At 51.0% G+C, this 12,588-nt stretch overlaps 1 protein-coding gene across 3 annotated transcripts in view; it reads left to right on the top strand.

The window, feature by feature from the left end:
- FNDC1 (fibronectin type III domain containing 1) overlaps positions 1 to 12,588 on the top strand; it is a 97,524-nt gene that overhangs the window by 75,839 nt on the left and 9,097 nt on the right. For 2 of the 3 annotated variants that reach the window (XM_051854192.3, XM_051854191.3), the window contains 2 exons: positions 4,315 to 4,423; positions 10,015 to 10,094. In XM_051854192.3, coding sequence (XP_051710152.1) covers positions 4,315 to 4,423; positions 10,015 to 10,094 — 189 coding nt within the window. Of the gene's footprint in view, positions 1 to 4,314; positions 4,424 to 10,014; positions 10,095 to 12,588 lie in introns of those variants that run through there. The other variant, XR_016233583.1, reaches the window with a different exon arrangement.

The following is a 12,588-nucleotide window of genomic DNA, read 5'->3' as shown; positions in this document are numbered from 1 at the left end:
GTGTACGTGGGGGGATGAATGGATGATTGTATACATGGGTGAGTGGATAGATGTGTGCATGGGGGGATGAATGGATGGTTGTCTACATGGGTGAGTGGATAGATGTGTGCATGGGGGGATGAATGGATGGCTGTCTGCATGGGTGAGTGGATAGATGTGTACATGGGGGGATGAATGGATGGTTGTCTACATGGGTGAGTGGATAGATGTGTGCATGGGGGGATGAATGGATGGTTGTCTACATGGGTGAGTGGATAGATGTGTACATGGGGGGATGAATGGATGGTTGTCTACATGGGTGAGTGGATAGATGCGTGCATGGGGGGATGAATGGATGGCTGTCTGCATGGGTGAGTGGATAGATGCGTGCATGGGGGGATGAATGGATGGCTGTCTGCATGGGTGAGTGGATAGATGTGTGCATGGGGGGATGAATGGATGGTTGTCTACATGTTTGAGTGGATAGATGTGTACATGGGGGGATGAATGGATGGTTGTCTACATGGGTGAGTGGATAGATGTGCACATGGGGGGGATGAATGGATGGTTGTCTACATGGGTGAGTGGATAGATGTGTACATGGGGGGATGAATGGATGGTTGTCTACATGGGTGAGTGGATAGATGTGTACATGGGGGATGAATGGATGGTTGTCTGCATGGGTGAGTGGATAGATGTGTACATGGGGGATGAATGGATGGTTGTCTACATGGGTGAGTGGATAGATGTGTACATGGGGGATGAATGGATGGCTGTCTGCATGGGTGAGTGGATAGATGTGTACATGGGGGATGAATGGATGGTTGTCTACATGGGTGAGTGGATAGATGTGTACATGGGGGATGAATGGATGGTTGTCTACATGGGTGAGTGGATAGATGTGTGCATGGGGGATGAATGGATGGTTGTCTACATGGGTGAGTGGATAGATGTGTACGTGGGGGGATGAATGGATGGTTGTCTACATGGGTGAGTGGATAGATGTGTGCATGGGGGGATGAATGGATGGTTGTCTACATGGGTGAGTGGATAGAAGTGTGCATGGGGGGGATGAATGGATGGTGTATACATGGGTGAGTGGATAGATGTGTACATGGGGGATGAATGGATGGTTGTCTACATGGGTGAGTGGATAGATGTGTGCATGGGGGGATGAATGGATGGTTGTCTACATGGGTGAGTGGATAGATGTGTACGTGGGGGGATGAATGGATGATTGTATACATGGGTGAGTGGATAGATGTGTACATGGGGGATGAATGGATGATTGTATACATGGGTGAGTGGATAGATGTGTGCATGGGGGGATGAATGGATGGTTGTCTACATGGGTGAGTAGATAGATGTGTACATGGGGGGATGAATGGATGGTTGTCTACATGGGTGAGTGGATAGATGTGTACATGGGGGGATGAATGGATGGTGTATACATGGGTGAGTGAATGGATATATACACAGGTGGATGACTGGATTCATGAGTGGATGCAGGTATGGATGATAAATGGCTTGGATGGATGGACGAGTAGATGAATGTATACATGGATGTATGTATGCATGGGTGGGTGTACTCAGTGATGGATGAGTAGATGGTTGTGTACATGGATAGATGAGTAGATGTTGTGTACATGGATGGATGGGTTGGATGGATGGGTAGGTGGGTGTACACACGGGAGGATGTATATGGGGTGGATGGGTGGATGAGTAGATGGTTGTGTACATGGATGGATGGATGAGTGCATGGATGCATACATGGATGGATGGGTGGGTAAGTAGGTGTATACATGGGTAGGTGTATACAGGGGTTGATGAGTAGATGGTTGTGTACATGGATGGATGGATGGATGGGTAGGTGGGTGTACACACGGGAGGATGTATATGGGGTGGATGGGTGGATGAGTAGATGGTTGTGTACATGGATGGATGGATGAGTGGATGGATGCATACATGGATGGATGGGTGGGTAAGTAGGTGTATACATGGGTAGGTGTATACAGGGGTTGATGAGTAGATGGTTGTGTACATGGATGGATGGATGGATGGGTAGGTGGGTGTACACACGGGAGGATGTATATGGGGTGGATGGGTGGATAAGTAGATGGTTGTGTACATGGATCAATAGATGGGATGAATGAAGGATACAGATGCTTCCTTCCAACAGAATGAAATGTAGGCAGCAGGAGAAGCCTGGTGGGGGAGTGTAAAGAGAACTGGATGGAAGTTGGAATTCCTGAGACCTGGTACCTACTTGGTTTGCCTGACCTTGGGCTGCTCTATCTCTGCGGGCCTTGGTCTCCCGTCTCCCCAGCAGTCTATGTAGAATCCTGCAAGTGACAATGGACAGAGGTAGCCACTCGTAAGGTCAGATGGCAGGGATGGTGATGAAGAGTTGCCGGCCGTGCATCACCCTGTGTCCGAGTCAGCCCTGGGATTGGGACTCTGCCTGTCCCCTGCCTCTTGGTGCTGTCTGTTTCCTAGCCAGCCTGGGCACTGCATGGTTTTTCTGCTTTCTGCTCCTTAGGCCTCATCTCATGCCATCCCCCGTTCCAGCCACACTGCCTCCCCCTAGCATCTTGGCCCAGGTGTCCCTCTCCCTGGTATCCTCCCCACTCCTGCCACACACCTTAATTGCTTCTCATCCTTCAGATATCAGCCCCATTTGTGTGTCTCCCAGGAAGCTCTTCATGTCTCCCACAATAGCTCAGCTCCCCACACACCTCCTGGAAGCACTGGTCATGGCTGTGGAATTCCAGGTGTGAACATCCAACTACTTGAGTTCCACCTCCAGCACTCAGTGTAGTATCCGACAAACAGTAGTCTTGCCATAAACACTCGATGGGTGTTAGACCTTAGATATTTAACCTGTCTCTAAAGCTGTTTCCTCTCATATCAAAATAGGGATAGCAACACCTACATACAAGGTTCATGAACATCAATCCAAGTAAAACAATCAAAAGTGTTTATTTAGCGTGATGCCTGACACATAAGAAGTGCTTGAAAGATATGTTCTTCCTTTTGTCCTCATAAGAGACTGAGTATTAGGGATGCAAGAGATGCCCTGCGCTGTCACTTTGAACTTCACTTTGCCTCCTGGAGCAGCCTTGGGGCTCGGCAGGTGTAGGAGCTGCGGCCGCACCTGGGGAAGGCTGTTCCCAGCAGATAAGAGAGACTGGACATCAGGGGGACGGGCTGCCTGAGTGCTGACATCAGAAGGTGGCCTCAAGGGCAGGCAGGAACCTTCGCTGGAGGGCGAGGGTCTCTGTGAACCGGGGGTCTTCAGTCTCATGCACAGGCACAGTATTTGCTGTCAGTGCTCCTCCCTTCAAAGGAGGGACAGCGGTGTACATCTTGCGAGGAAGCTGCTGGTGTTCTCGTCTGCTTCCTTTTTCTCTGTGCAGTCAAGGTGACCGTGATCGGTTCTGAAGACACGAGGAAGCCGAGGGAGTGAGAGGGAGCAGAGAAGGAAGCAAGCAGGGAGCCGGCAAGTCATTAGCAAGCATCTCACTCATGTGTCCATCTCTGTCATCAAATGTTGAGGTGGATTCGTTCTGAGAGGAGGAGCATGGTGGGGGCAAGAGATGTGGGGTCACCACACAGACCCCAGGAGCCAGGTGAAAGCAGGCCAGAGGCGAGCAGCCCGCAGACTCGTTTATTTCAGTTGCTACAGCAACTTATATAGTCGAGACCAGCCAATCCGGTCAAGGGGCGGTCTATGCCCTAACCAATCACAGCCTGTTACCAGGCAGTTTCTAAAGGCATCCAATCACAGCCTGTTGCCAGGCAGTTTCTGTTGCCAGTGGCCATCTTGTCATGGCCTTCTGATTCCACCACAATCAAAGAGGTGCCAGGGCTGTGTGCCATCCTGCCACTCGCTGTCTTTGGAGTCTACCCAGGGTCAGGTGGACGGCCCAGCCTCAGCCCCATCCTCTCACGGGGCTGCTCTGTGTATCTGACTTGGTCCCTTGGTACTCATTGTGTTCGTTCATTTTTTTAAGATTTATTTATTTATTTGAAAGAGTTACAGAGAGATCTTCCACCTTCTGTTTCACTCTCCAGATGGCCGCAATGGCAGGGGCTGGGCCAGGCTGAAGCCAGGAGCTAGGAACTTCAGCCAGGTCTCCCACATGGGTGCAGGGGCCCAAGTACTTGGGCCATCCTCTGCTGCTTGTCCCAGGCCATTAGCAGGGAGCTGAATCAGAAGTGGATCAGCCAGGACTTGAGTCAGCACCCATACTGGATGCCAGCGTTGCAGGTGGCAGCTTTATCCACTATGCCACAGCGCTGGCCCACTCACTGGCTTCTCTGTTTCCATCCCAGGTTACTTGGTCTACAGTGCATCCTATGAGGACTTCATCAGGAACAAGTGGTCCACACAGGCGTCCTCTGTGACTCATTTGCCCATTGAGAACCTGAAGCCAAACACAAGGTACGAGGTCTCAGTCAGTCCAAGACAAGAGGGCTGCCTGCATAGGCACAGATATCCTTCAGTTGAAAGGGAAAGAATGAAGAAAAAACGTTTTTAGAATTTAAATTCTCTTTTTAGTTCTCATCGAATGTCAATGAATGCTGACCAAGTGTCATATATTCTCAGGTAACACGACGACTAACTATGTTGTAATTGTTAGGTTACAGTGTTTATATTTTACTCCATGTTTTCTTTTTATTTATTTATTTATTTGACAGGCAGAGTGGACAGTGAGAGAGAGACAGAGAGAAAGGTCTTCCTTTGCTGTTGGTTCACCCTCCAATGGCCGCCACGGCCGGTGCACCGCGCTGATCCACAGGCAGGAGCCAGGTGCTTCTCCTGGTCTCCCGTGGGGTGCAGGGCCCAAGCACTTGGGCCATCCTCCAGTGCACTCCCGGGCCACAGCAGAGAGCTGGCCTGGAAGAGGGGCAACCGGGACTAGAACCCGGTGTGCCGGCGCCGCAAGGCAGAGGATTAGCCTAGTGAGCCGCGGCGCTGGCCTACTCCATGTTTTCTTAAACACTACTTGTACCATTTAGGAATGAAGGGTTGCTCTGTGTGTTGAAAAGGGATTTATCCACTTGTCGTCACCAGTGTGGCAGCATTAGGCGGCACAGCCCTGTTATGTGACATTAATGGAGTAGCAGTTGCTAAGCAGCTTACTTGACTGATACGGAAGACCAGTCAAGAAAGAGGCATTCTGCACACTGATGAAGTTGCAAGCCTGTTCGCGTGAACTGGACAGTGGCTGGTCAGTGCACCATTCTGGAAGGCAGAGTTCATAGCCCTCAGCATGAAATGGGAAAAACTGGATCCCAGGGGCTGCACAGGGAGCGACTGTGCGTCCTGGTTTACACTGTCTGGTTCTGATGCTAATGACCATCAGAAAGCTCCCCTGGCCGGGGGACACGGGCAAGGCACCAGGCATGGGCTGGTCAAGCAGAGATGCACGGCTAAGCTGGATCTCTGGGAGGAAACCCTGGTTCATGCATTTCCCAGTTTCTGTTTTATAAATCCTTCTACCCTGGCCAATTTCAGAATCCCCGTGGGCTTGCAGAAATCCTGCATGGAAGCGATGGGCCCCCAGGCTCCAGCACAGGCTTGCCTTGGCCTTTGTTTACTCAGCAAAGAGCTCATGGGCCTCGGGGGTGGGCTTAAGGGCTCTCATCTTCTGTGTCGTCAGAGGATCACAGAGTTGGAACAGAGCACTCTGCCTACATGGACTCTGCAGAAATAGAACTGGACGGCGGCCACAGGCACCCAGCGACTCGGGAGCCCGCTGGGAGTTTGCTCAGAACGCTTGAATGCGCCATCCGGGCTTATTTGAACTGAGCTTTTACAAACTATTACCAGTTTCAGGATTTGGCAAATAAAAAGACAAAGTAGTGAAGCAGGACACTGAGAAAGCATGAAAAACAATTAACCAGAGCAAACAAAATTAGAGCAAGCGAGGTCAGCATCATTTTTTTATTGTGTGCAGAGTGACAGTACGTTTATAGCCCAGCCACAGGATTGGAAAGCTGGACGACGCCTTCCAGATGTTTTCCCACATGGCTGCTTGCAACAGACTTGGCATCCCAGTCTCCTGACTGCTCCCTGCCATGTGCCTCCAGTCAGAAGTCCTGGTCACGCTTTTGCTGGGCCTGATGGTTGCAGACTTTGCAATAATGTCAGGAGGTGGTTATGCAGGATGGCAGCTTATTCAACAGGTGCTTGTCCTGTGATGTGGTTAGCATTCAGTTTGGGTGGGCTCCCCTCCCACTGTGCATCGGGGGTATAATCTGGGGGACCGGGGGTTGGGGGGATATGCATGACCCTCCTGGAGCTTGCAGTCTGTTAGAGGACACAGGTTGTCTTTCAGCAACACAAATGTGACTGCTTCTGCTCGTGTCATGAGGGGACACTGTGCTTAGGGGTAGAGGGGCAGTCGGGTCAGCCTCCCTGCGGAAGCCTGATCTCCCACACAGGTGGTCACCTGGGGAAAACATGAGTGCAATGGAGTGGGGCAGCCTTGCTGCAGCCAGAGAGCATGGCCCAAAGACTGGTTCTAGGAACCAAAGGGGGCGGCTCAGTGAGGGCTGCGGGAGAGGAAGCTGCACCCACAGTGCAGGTGGTGGTGGCCGTGGGGGTAGGGCTTGGGTCCCCTGGGATATCCTGGAGTGGCTGCACACAGCCTGTGTGGCTCCTACACCAAGTTCCCCAAAACTCTCGGAACAGCTGCTGTGTTCACAGCTAGGAGAATACAGGTGTGACACAAGAATGGTTGTTTGTCTCCTGCATCGAGGGGCTCATTCCGTGAGGTCCCACTCCCCACTCCCTGGGGCCTCTTTGGGGGACCAGCCCCAGCCAGTGGAGGAGACACAGGGAGTCAGCCACTCACGGAGGAGGCAGGCACAAAAGGCAGCTTTGGCTCCTAATAACTGGGTCTTGGTTTTCACTTTACGTGAGATTATTGACCTTATTCCCTCCAGGGAGCCCCATCCCGCTGTGGAGTCTGCGTACTTTACGTCCATAAGGACAGAGACTTGTCACTTTCGAGATGTCCAAAAGAAAGCGCCAGAAGCTTATGTAGGAGGCCAGGTCTGCCTGCTCTTGTGACGGGTGAGGCAGCGGCTACTCAGATATGAAGCACATATTTTAGTCCACAGGAAAGTTTCCTGTGGTTTTGAAGATGGGAATTTCACTTTTCTCGTAACGCCAGCTGTTTTTCTGTGCAGCACACTCAGATTTACTTTTACATATTAGGTGAAACAAATGGGAAACAAGGAAGCCACAGAAAGTTCGTGGAAAAATGGAATTAAAAGATGCGTTCATTTGAATGCAAAACATTTTTGAACTCTGTGCATAATTTTTTCCATAATGTGTATTTTCATGAGCTTTTGGAAGGATTCTGGTATGCATGGATTTCAAAATTCTTTTTGCCAACTTGTGTGTATCTTCTAATGGAGTTTCCTGTGAACTCTGAGAACCTCTCCTTGGCCTCGGGGTTGGCGCTAGCGCGTGAGAATCCTGTCCGCGGGAAGGTAGATTGCAGTGGGAAAAACAATCTCGCTGCAAAACCAAGTTTGTCTGAGCGGTGGGTCTCAGCCAGGTGCTCACCCTCTTAGCACCGCCTCATTGGCGCGCATGAGCCTCCCTCTGCAGAGGGAGTCCAGCAATGGGTTAAGGAGCTATTTAGCAGAAATGTCCCTTAGTCTCTGAACAGAAGTGTCGTTCCTTAAGGAAAATTTGAGCAGGGTCGCTGATGTATGCCAAACCCACTGCTTGAGCTGCCTGCAGAGTTTTTCCTTAAATAATTCTACAACCACTGAATAAAAGTATGCACAACTGGGAAAACACCCACTGCAGAGTGAACTGAGGTTGGGGAACTCATGTGTTTTTAATTGTGCATATCTTTTTTTTTAAATTAAATTTGAAAAAGAATACTCTTAAATGAGAAGTGAATGACTTAAGAAGACTAATTTTGCAAACCATTTTTTCGGTTTTTCTGTTTAATCAAACCCAAGTAAAATACCTCTGTGCCTGTGAGGCCAGGCCCTGCCTTGACCATCCCAATTGCTCAACCACTTGGCGCTAGGCAGTTGATGTAACAAGTCATTTAACCCTTCACTCTCTGTAGATAATTCATCCTGTTACACTTAGTACATTTGAACTACTACATAATCGCCAGGCCTGACTTAATTGTATAAAGAATATTGTAATATTAATTTTTTTTTATTTTGAGAAATAAGACACGGACACACACGCACACACGCACACACGCACGTACACACAGAGTGAGTTTCCATCTGCTGGTTCACTCTCCAAATGCCCACAACAAAGCCAGGAGCCAGGAACTCAGTCTGGGCCTCCCATGTGGGCGGCAGGAGCCCAGTCGCTTGAGCCATCACTACTGTCTCTAGGTGTGTGCATTAGCAGGAAGCTGGATCCAACCCAGGCAGTCCAGTGTGGGACATGCGCATCTTAAGCAGCATCCGAATGGCCGGTGTAGTGCCCACTGCGGGTTCTGTGGTATTTGTGTGACATTCTTTCTGGCCAGAAAACTGAGCTCTCCACAGTGGCCCAGCGCCGCCACCCCTGGGCTGCCTTCATCCCTCTTCCGCTGTGAGCAGCTGAGACCAGGGCAGCTCGTGTGCTACGTGCTGTCTCACTGAGAATCGCGGCAGGGCTCTCGGCGTGGTGTTGGTCTCCAGCATTTTCCTAAGCACCACTTTTTGTCTGTTAGCTCATGTAAGAGTGCACGGTACGCGGCTCCCTCCACATGAGCCAGCTGACTCCGTGTGTGTCTGGCACGTTCTCTCTTCCAAGACGCAGTGCAGCCCTGAGCAAGGGCTGTCGCTCCAGGCATTTCCACGTCCCCTTTCTGCACTCGCGTTGTCCTGGCGGTACGGGAGCTCCTGACTCAGTGACCTGCGGGGCTGTCCATTCCCAGCCCAGAGCCAACAACAGGCTCCTCCTGTGGCCACAACATCCTTGTCGCATTAGTTCCGCGGAGGAGGCCAACCTCTGGCCTGCTGCACCTGCTGCCCGCCAACCACACATTGCATCGCCATTGAATCAGCCTCCTGCGTTTCCCCCTGGCCTCAGTGATAGGCTGTGGCGCTCAGATTGCGACCAGAGCAGCATCAGCAGGCAGCAGCCCAGGGCAGGCCCCTGGGAGCCTGCACAGTCCTGCACGCAGCTATGAGGAGGGCGTGCTGCCTGAGTAACCTCTCGCTTCATTCGTACGCCCCTTCTCTTCCCACTAGCTGTGTGTCTCCACTATGGTAATTACAGAGAAACAATAATAGAATAACAAAATAGTATAGTAATAAAAAGTTTGTGAGAAATGGAATTAAAAGGTAAGTTTTATTTTGGTGCAAAGAATTTTGAAATCCATGCATGCCCGGGGTCTTCCAAAAGTTCACAGAAAGATATCAGTCTCACTGTTTCTGTCTTTCTCTCTCTGTGCCTCTCAAACAAAAAATTAAAAATAAAAGAAAGAAAGAAGGGTGGACTTCAATCTAGTGGTTAAAGCACCAGTTAGGATGCCCGTGTGCCCCCTCAGCGTGCCTGGTCAAGCCCGGCTCAGGCTCCTGATTGCAGCTTCTTGCTGATGCAAACACTGGAGGCAGTGGTGATGGCTCCAGTAGCTGGGTTCCTGATACCAACATGGGAGACTGGATTCTGTTCCCAGCTCCCAGCTTCAGCCCAGCCCAGCGCTGGCCATTGCAGGCACGTGGGGAGTGAACTAGCAGTCTGCATAGAAAGTTTGTGGAAAGGCATATAATGAGAAAACAACAGGTGGGTTCAGTTTGGGGAAGGGGCACCAGAATGAATGTATCTTTTCATTCATCTTTCCATGAACTATTTGAAGTACCTTCTTATAATTTAGAAAAGTTATTAAAAAGGAGAATATTCAGAATAAACCTGAAGCAGCTTGTGGTGTGTGCGTTTATACAAACTAAGACTAAAAGGCTGCTGTGAGTAGATATTCAGTTGTTTGGGAGTCTGTGCCATTACACAGAATCAAATGAATCGCTCTTTCAAAAGCCGCTTTCTCCTAATTTCAGGTATTATTTTAAAGTTCAAGCCAAAAACCCGCACGGCTACGGACCCATCAGCCCCTCAGTCTCCTTTGTTACAGAATCAGGTACGGGCGTCTTCCCGGTCTTGTCTGCTCTGCTTTTGTTGGAAATTAAATGAATTTTCCAGAATAATGACAATAATGTACAAATTAAAGCAGCAGAACCCTTACTTTTGTATGTAAAAAGCTCATATTTTGTATCTTCTCATAAGGTAAGTGTTATTTTCTTCCTGCTAGGCTAAACCTGGGATGATACAATTTAAAGCAGTGTTCCCTGGCCCTTTGGGGGCGAGAAAGGTTGAATTCCAATGAAAGGAAAACCCGGTTTCCAACCCCAAGGAAAAGACTAGTTCGGGTGTGCCTGGCCCACAGCTACCTGCAGAGCTCTTTGAGCTCAAGGTCGCATACCTCGTGTGGACGACAGGCGGCTTCTTCAGTTAGCCACGTCTCCGATATGCTCTTTGCCAGGAGCCAGAGAGCAGAGTTCAATGGGAAGGTTATTCCATCTCACAGACGCTCTCTCTGACAGCATCTCACTGCATTTCGGGATGCAGGCAGGCTGAGCTCCCAGGCCCTTCAGCACAACGTCCCTGTGACCCGGGGTCTGGGGCCGCGTGCGAGGGCTGGCCCACTGTGACCACTCTTGGGTCAGCCACGTTTCCATGTGGGAAGCCCTTGGGAGTTCAGGTCAGACCAGCAGAGCCAGCCCTGCACCCACCACTCTGGCTTCCATCTGCTTAGATATTTCCTACACAGTCACTGATACCAGCAAACTTGTCTTTGGAAAATATTTTCAGATGGAATAATTTAAGGTCTGCCGAACCAACTATGTGGAAAAAGTAAAATCTTTTGCAAGAAGATGCTTAAAACTGGAAGTACAGGCAGATGACCTCGAAGGGGTTTCACATGCCTCCTCCCTTCTATTTGAAGGCAGCCGCCATCTGCTTTCTGTCTCGATAGGCAACAGAACTTGTAGAACTTTGTGTAAGAGGACGTCGTAGGGCGTGAGCCTCTGCCTGGCGTCTGGCTTCCAGCACCATCACCTTGAGATTTATCAATACTGTTGTGTTGACCAGTGGTTCAGGACTGAGGACTGTCTCATGGTGTGGCCGTGCCAGCCCAGTCACCTGTCCACAGACACCTGGACTGTCTCATTGTGTGGCTATGCCAGCCCCATCACCTGTCCATAGATACCTGGACTGTCTCATTGTGTGGCCGTGCCAGCCCAGTCACCTGTCCACAGACACCTGCACTGTCTCGTTGTGTGGCTGTGCCAGTCCCATCACCTGTCCATAGACACCTGGACTGTCTCATTGTGTGGCTGTGCCAGCCCAGTCACCTGTCCGCAGACACCTGGACTGTCTCATTGTGTGGACGTGCCAGCCCAGTCACCAATCCATAGATACCTGGACTGTCTCATTGCGTGGCCGTGCCAGCCCAGTCACCTGTCCATAGACACCTGGACTGTCTCATTGTGTGGCCGTGCCAGCCCAGTCACCTGTCCACAGACACCTGGACTGTCTCATTGTGTGGCTATGCCAGCCCCATCACCTGTCCATAGATACCTGGACTGTCTCATTGTGTGGCCGTGCCAGCCCAGTCACCTGTCCATAGACACATGGACTGTCTATTGTATGCCTGTACCAGCCCAGTCACCTGTCCATAGACACCTGGACTGTCTCATTGTGTGGCTGTGCCAGCCCAGTCACCTGTCCACAGACACCTGGACTGTCTCATTGTGTGGCCGTGCCAGCCCAGTCACCTGTCCACAGACACCTGGACTGTCTCATTGTGTGGCCGTGCCAGCCCCATCACCTGTCCATAGATACCTGGACTGTCTCATTGTGTGGTCGTGCCAGCCCAGTCACCTGTCCACAGACACCTGGACTGTCTCATTGTGTGGCCGTGCCAGCCCAGTCACCAATCCATAGATACCTGGACTGTCTCATTGCGTGGCCGTGCCAGCCCAGTCACCTGTCCATAGACACCTGGACTGTCTCATTGTGTGGCCGTGCCAGCCCAGTCACCTGTCCATAGACACCTGGACTGTCTGTTGTATGGCTGTGCCAGCCCAGTCACCTGTCCACAGACACCTGGACTGTCTCATTGTGTGCCCGTGCCAGCCCAGTCACCTGTCCACAGACACCTGGACTGTCTCATTCTGTGGCCGTGCCAGCTCCATCACCTGTCCATAAACACCTGGACTGTCTATTGTATGGCTGTGCCAGCCCAGTCACCTGTCCATAGACACCTGGACTGTCTCATTGTGTGCCCGTGCCAGCCCAGTCACCTGTCCACAGACACCTGGACTGTCTATTGTATGCCTGTGCCAGCCCAGTCACCTGTCCATAGATACCTGGACTGTCTCATTGTGTGGCCGTGCCAGCCCAGTCACCTGTCCATAGACACCTGGACTGTCTGTTGTATGGCTGTGCCAGCCCAATCACCTGTCCACAGACACCTGGACTGTCTCATTGTATGGCTGTGCCAGCCCAATCACCTGTCCATAGACACCTGGAATGTCTCATTTTGTGGCCGTGCCAGCCCAGTCACCTGTCCA

The sequence above is a fragment of the Oryctolagus cuniculus genome, chromosome 5 (assembly GCF_051225735.1).
Source record: "Oryctolagus cuniculus isolate XC-2025 breed Fujian yellow rabbit chromosome 5, ASM5122573v1, whole genome shotgun sequence".
In the NCBI taxonomy this organism is placed as follows: Eukaryota; Metazoa; Chordata; class Mammalia; order Lagomorpha; family Leporidae; genus Oryctolagus; species Oryctolagus cuniculus.
Note: the sequence above shows the minus strand (reverse complement) of the source record. Positions and strands in the feature narration are given on the sequence as shown.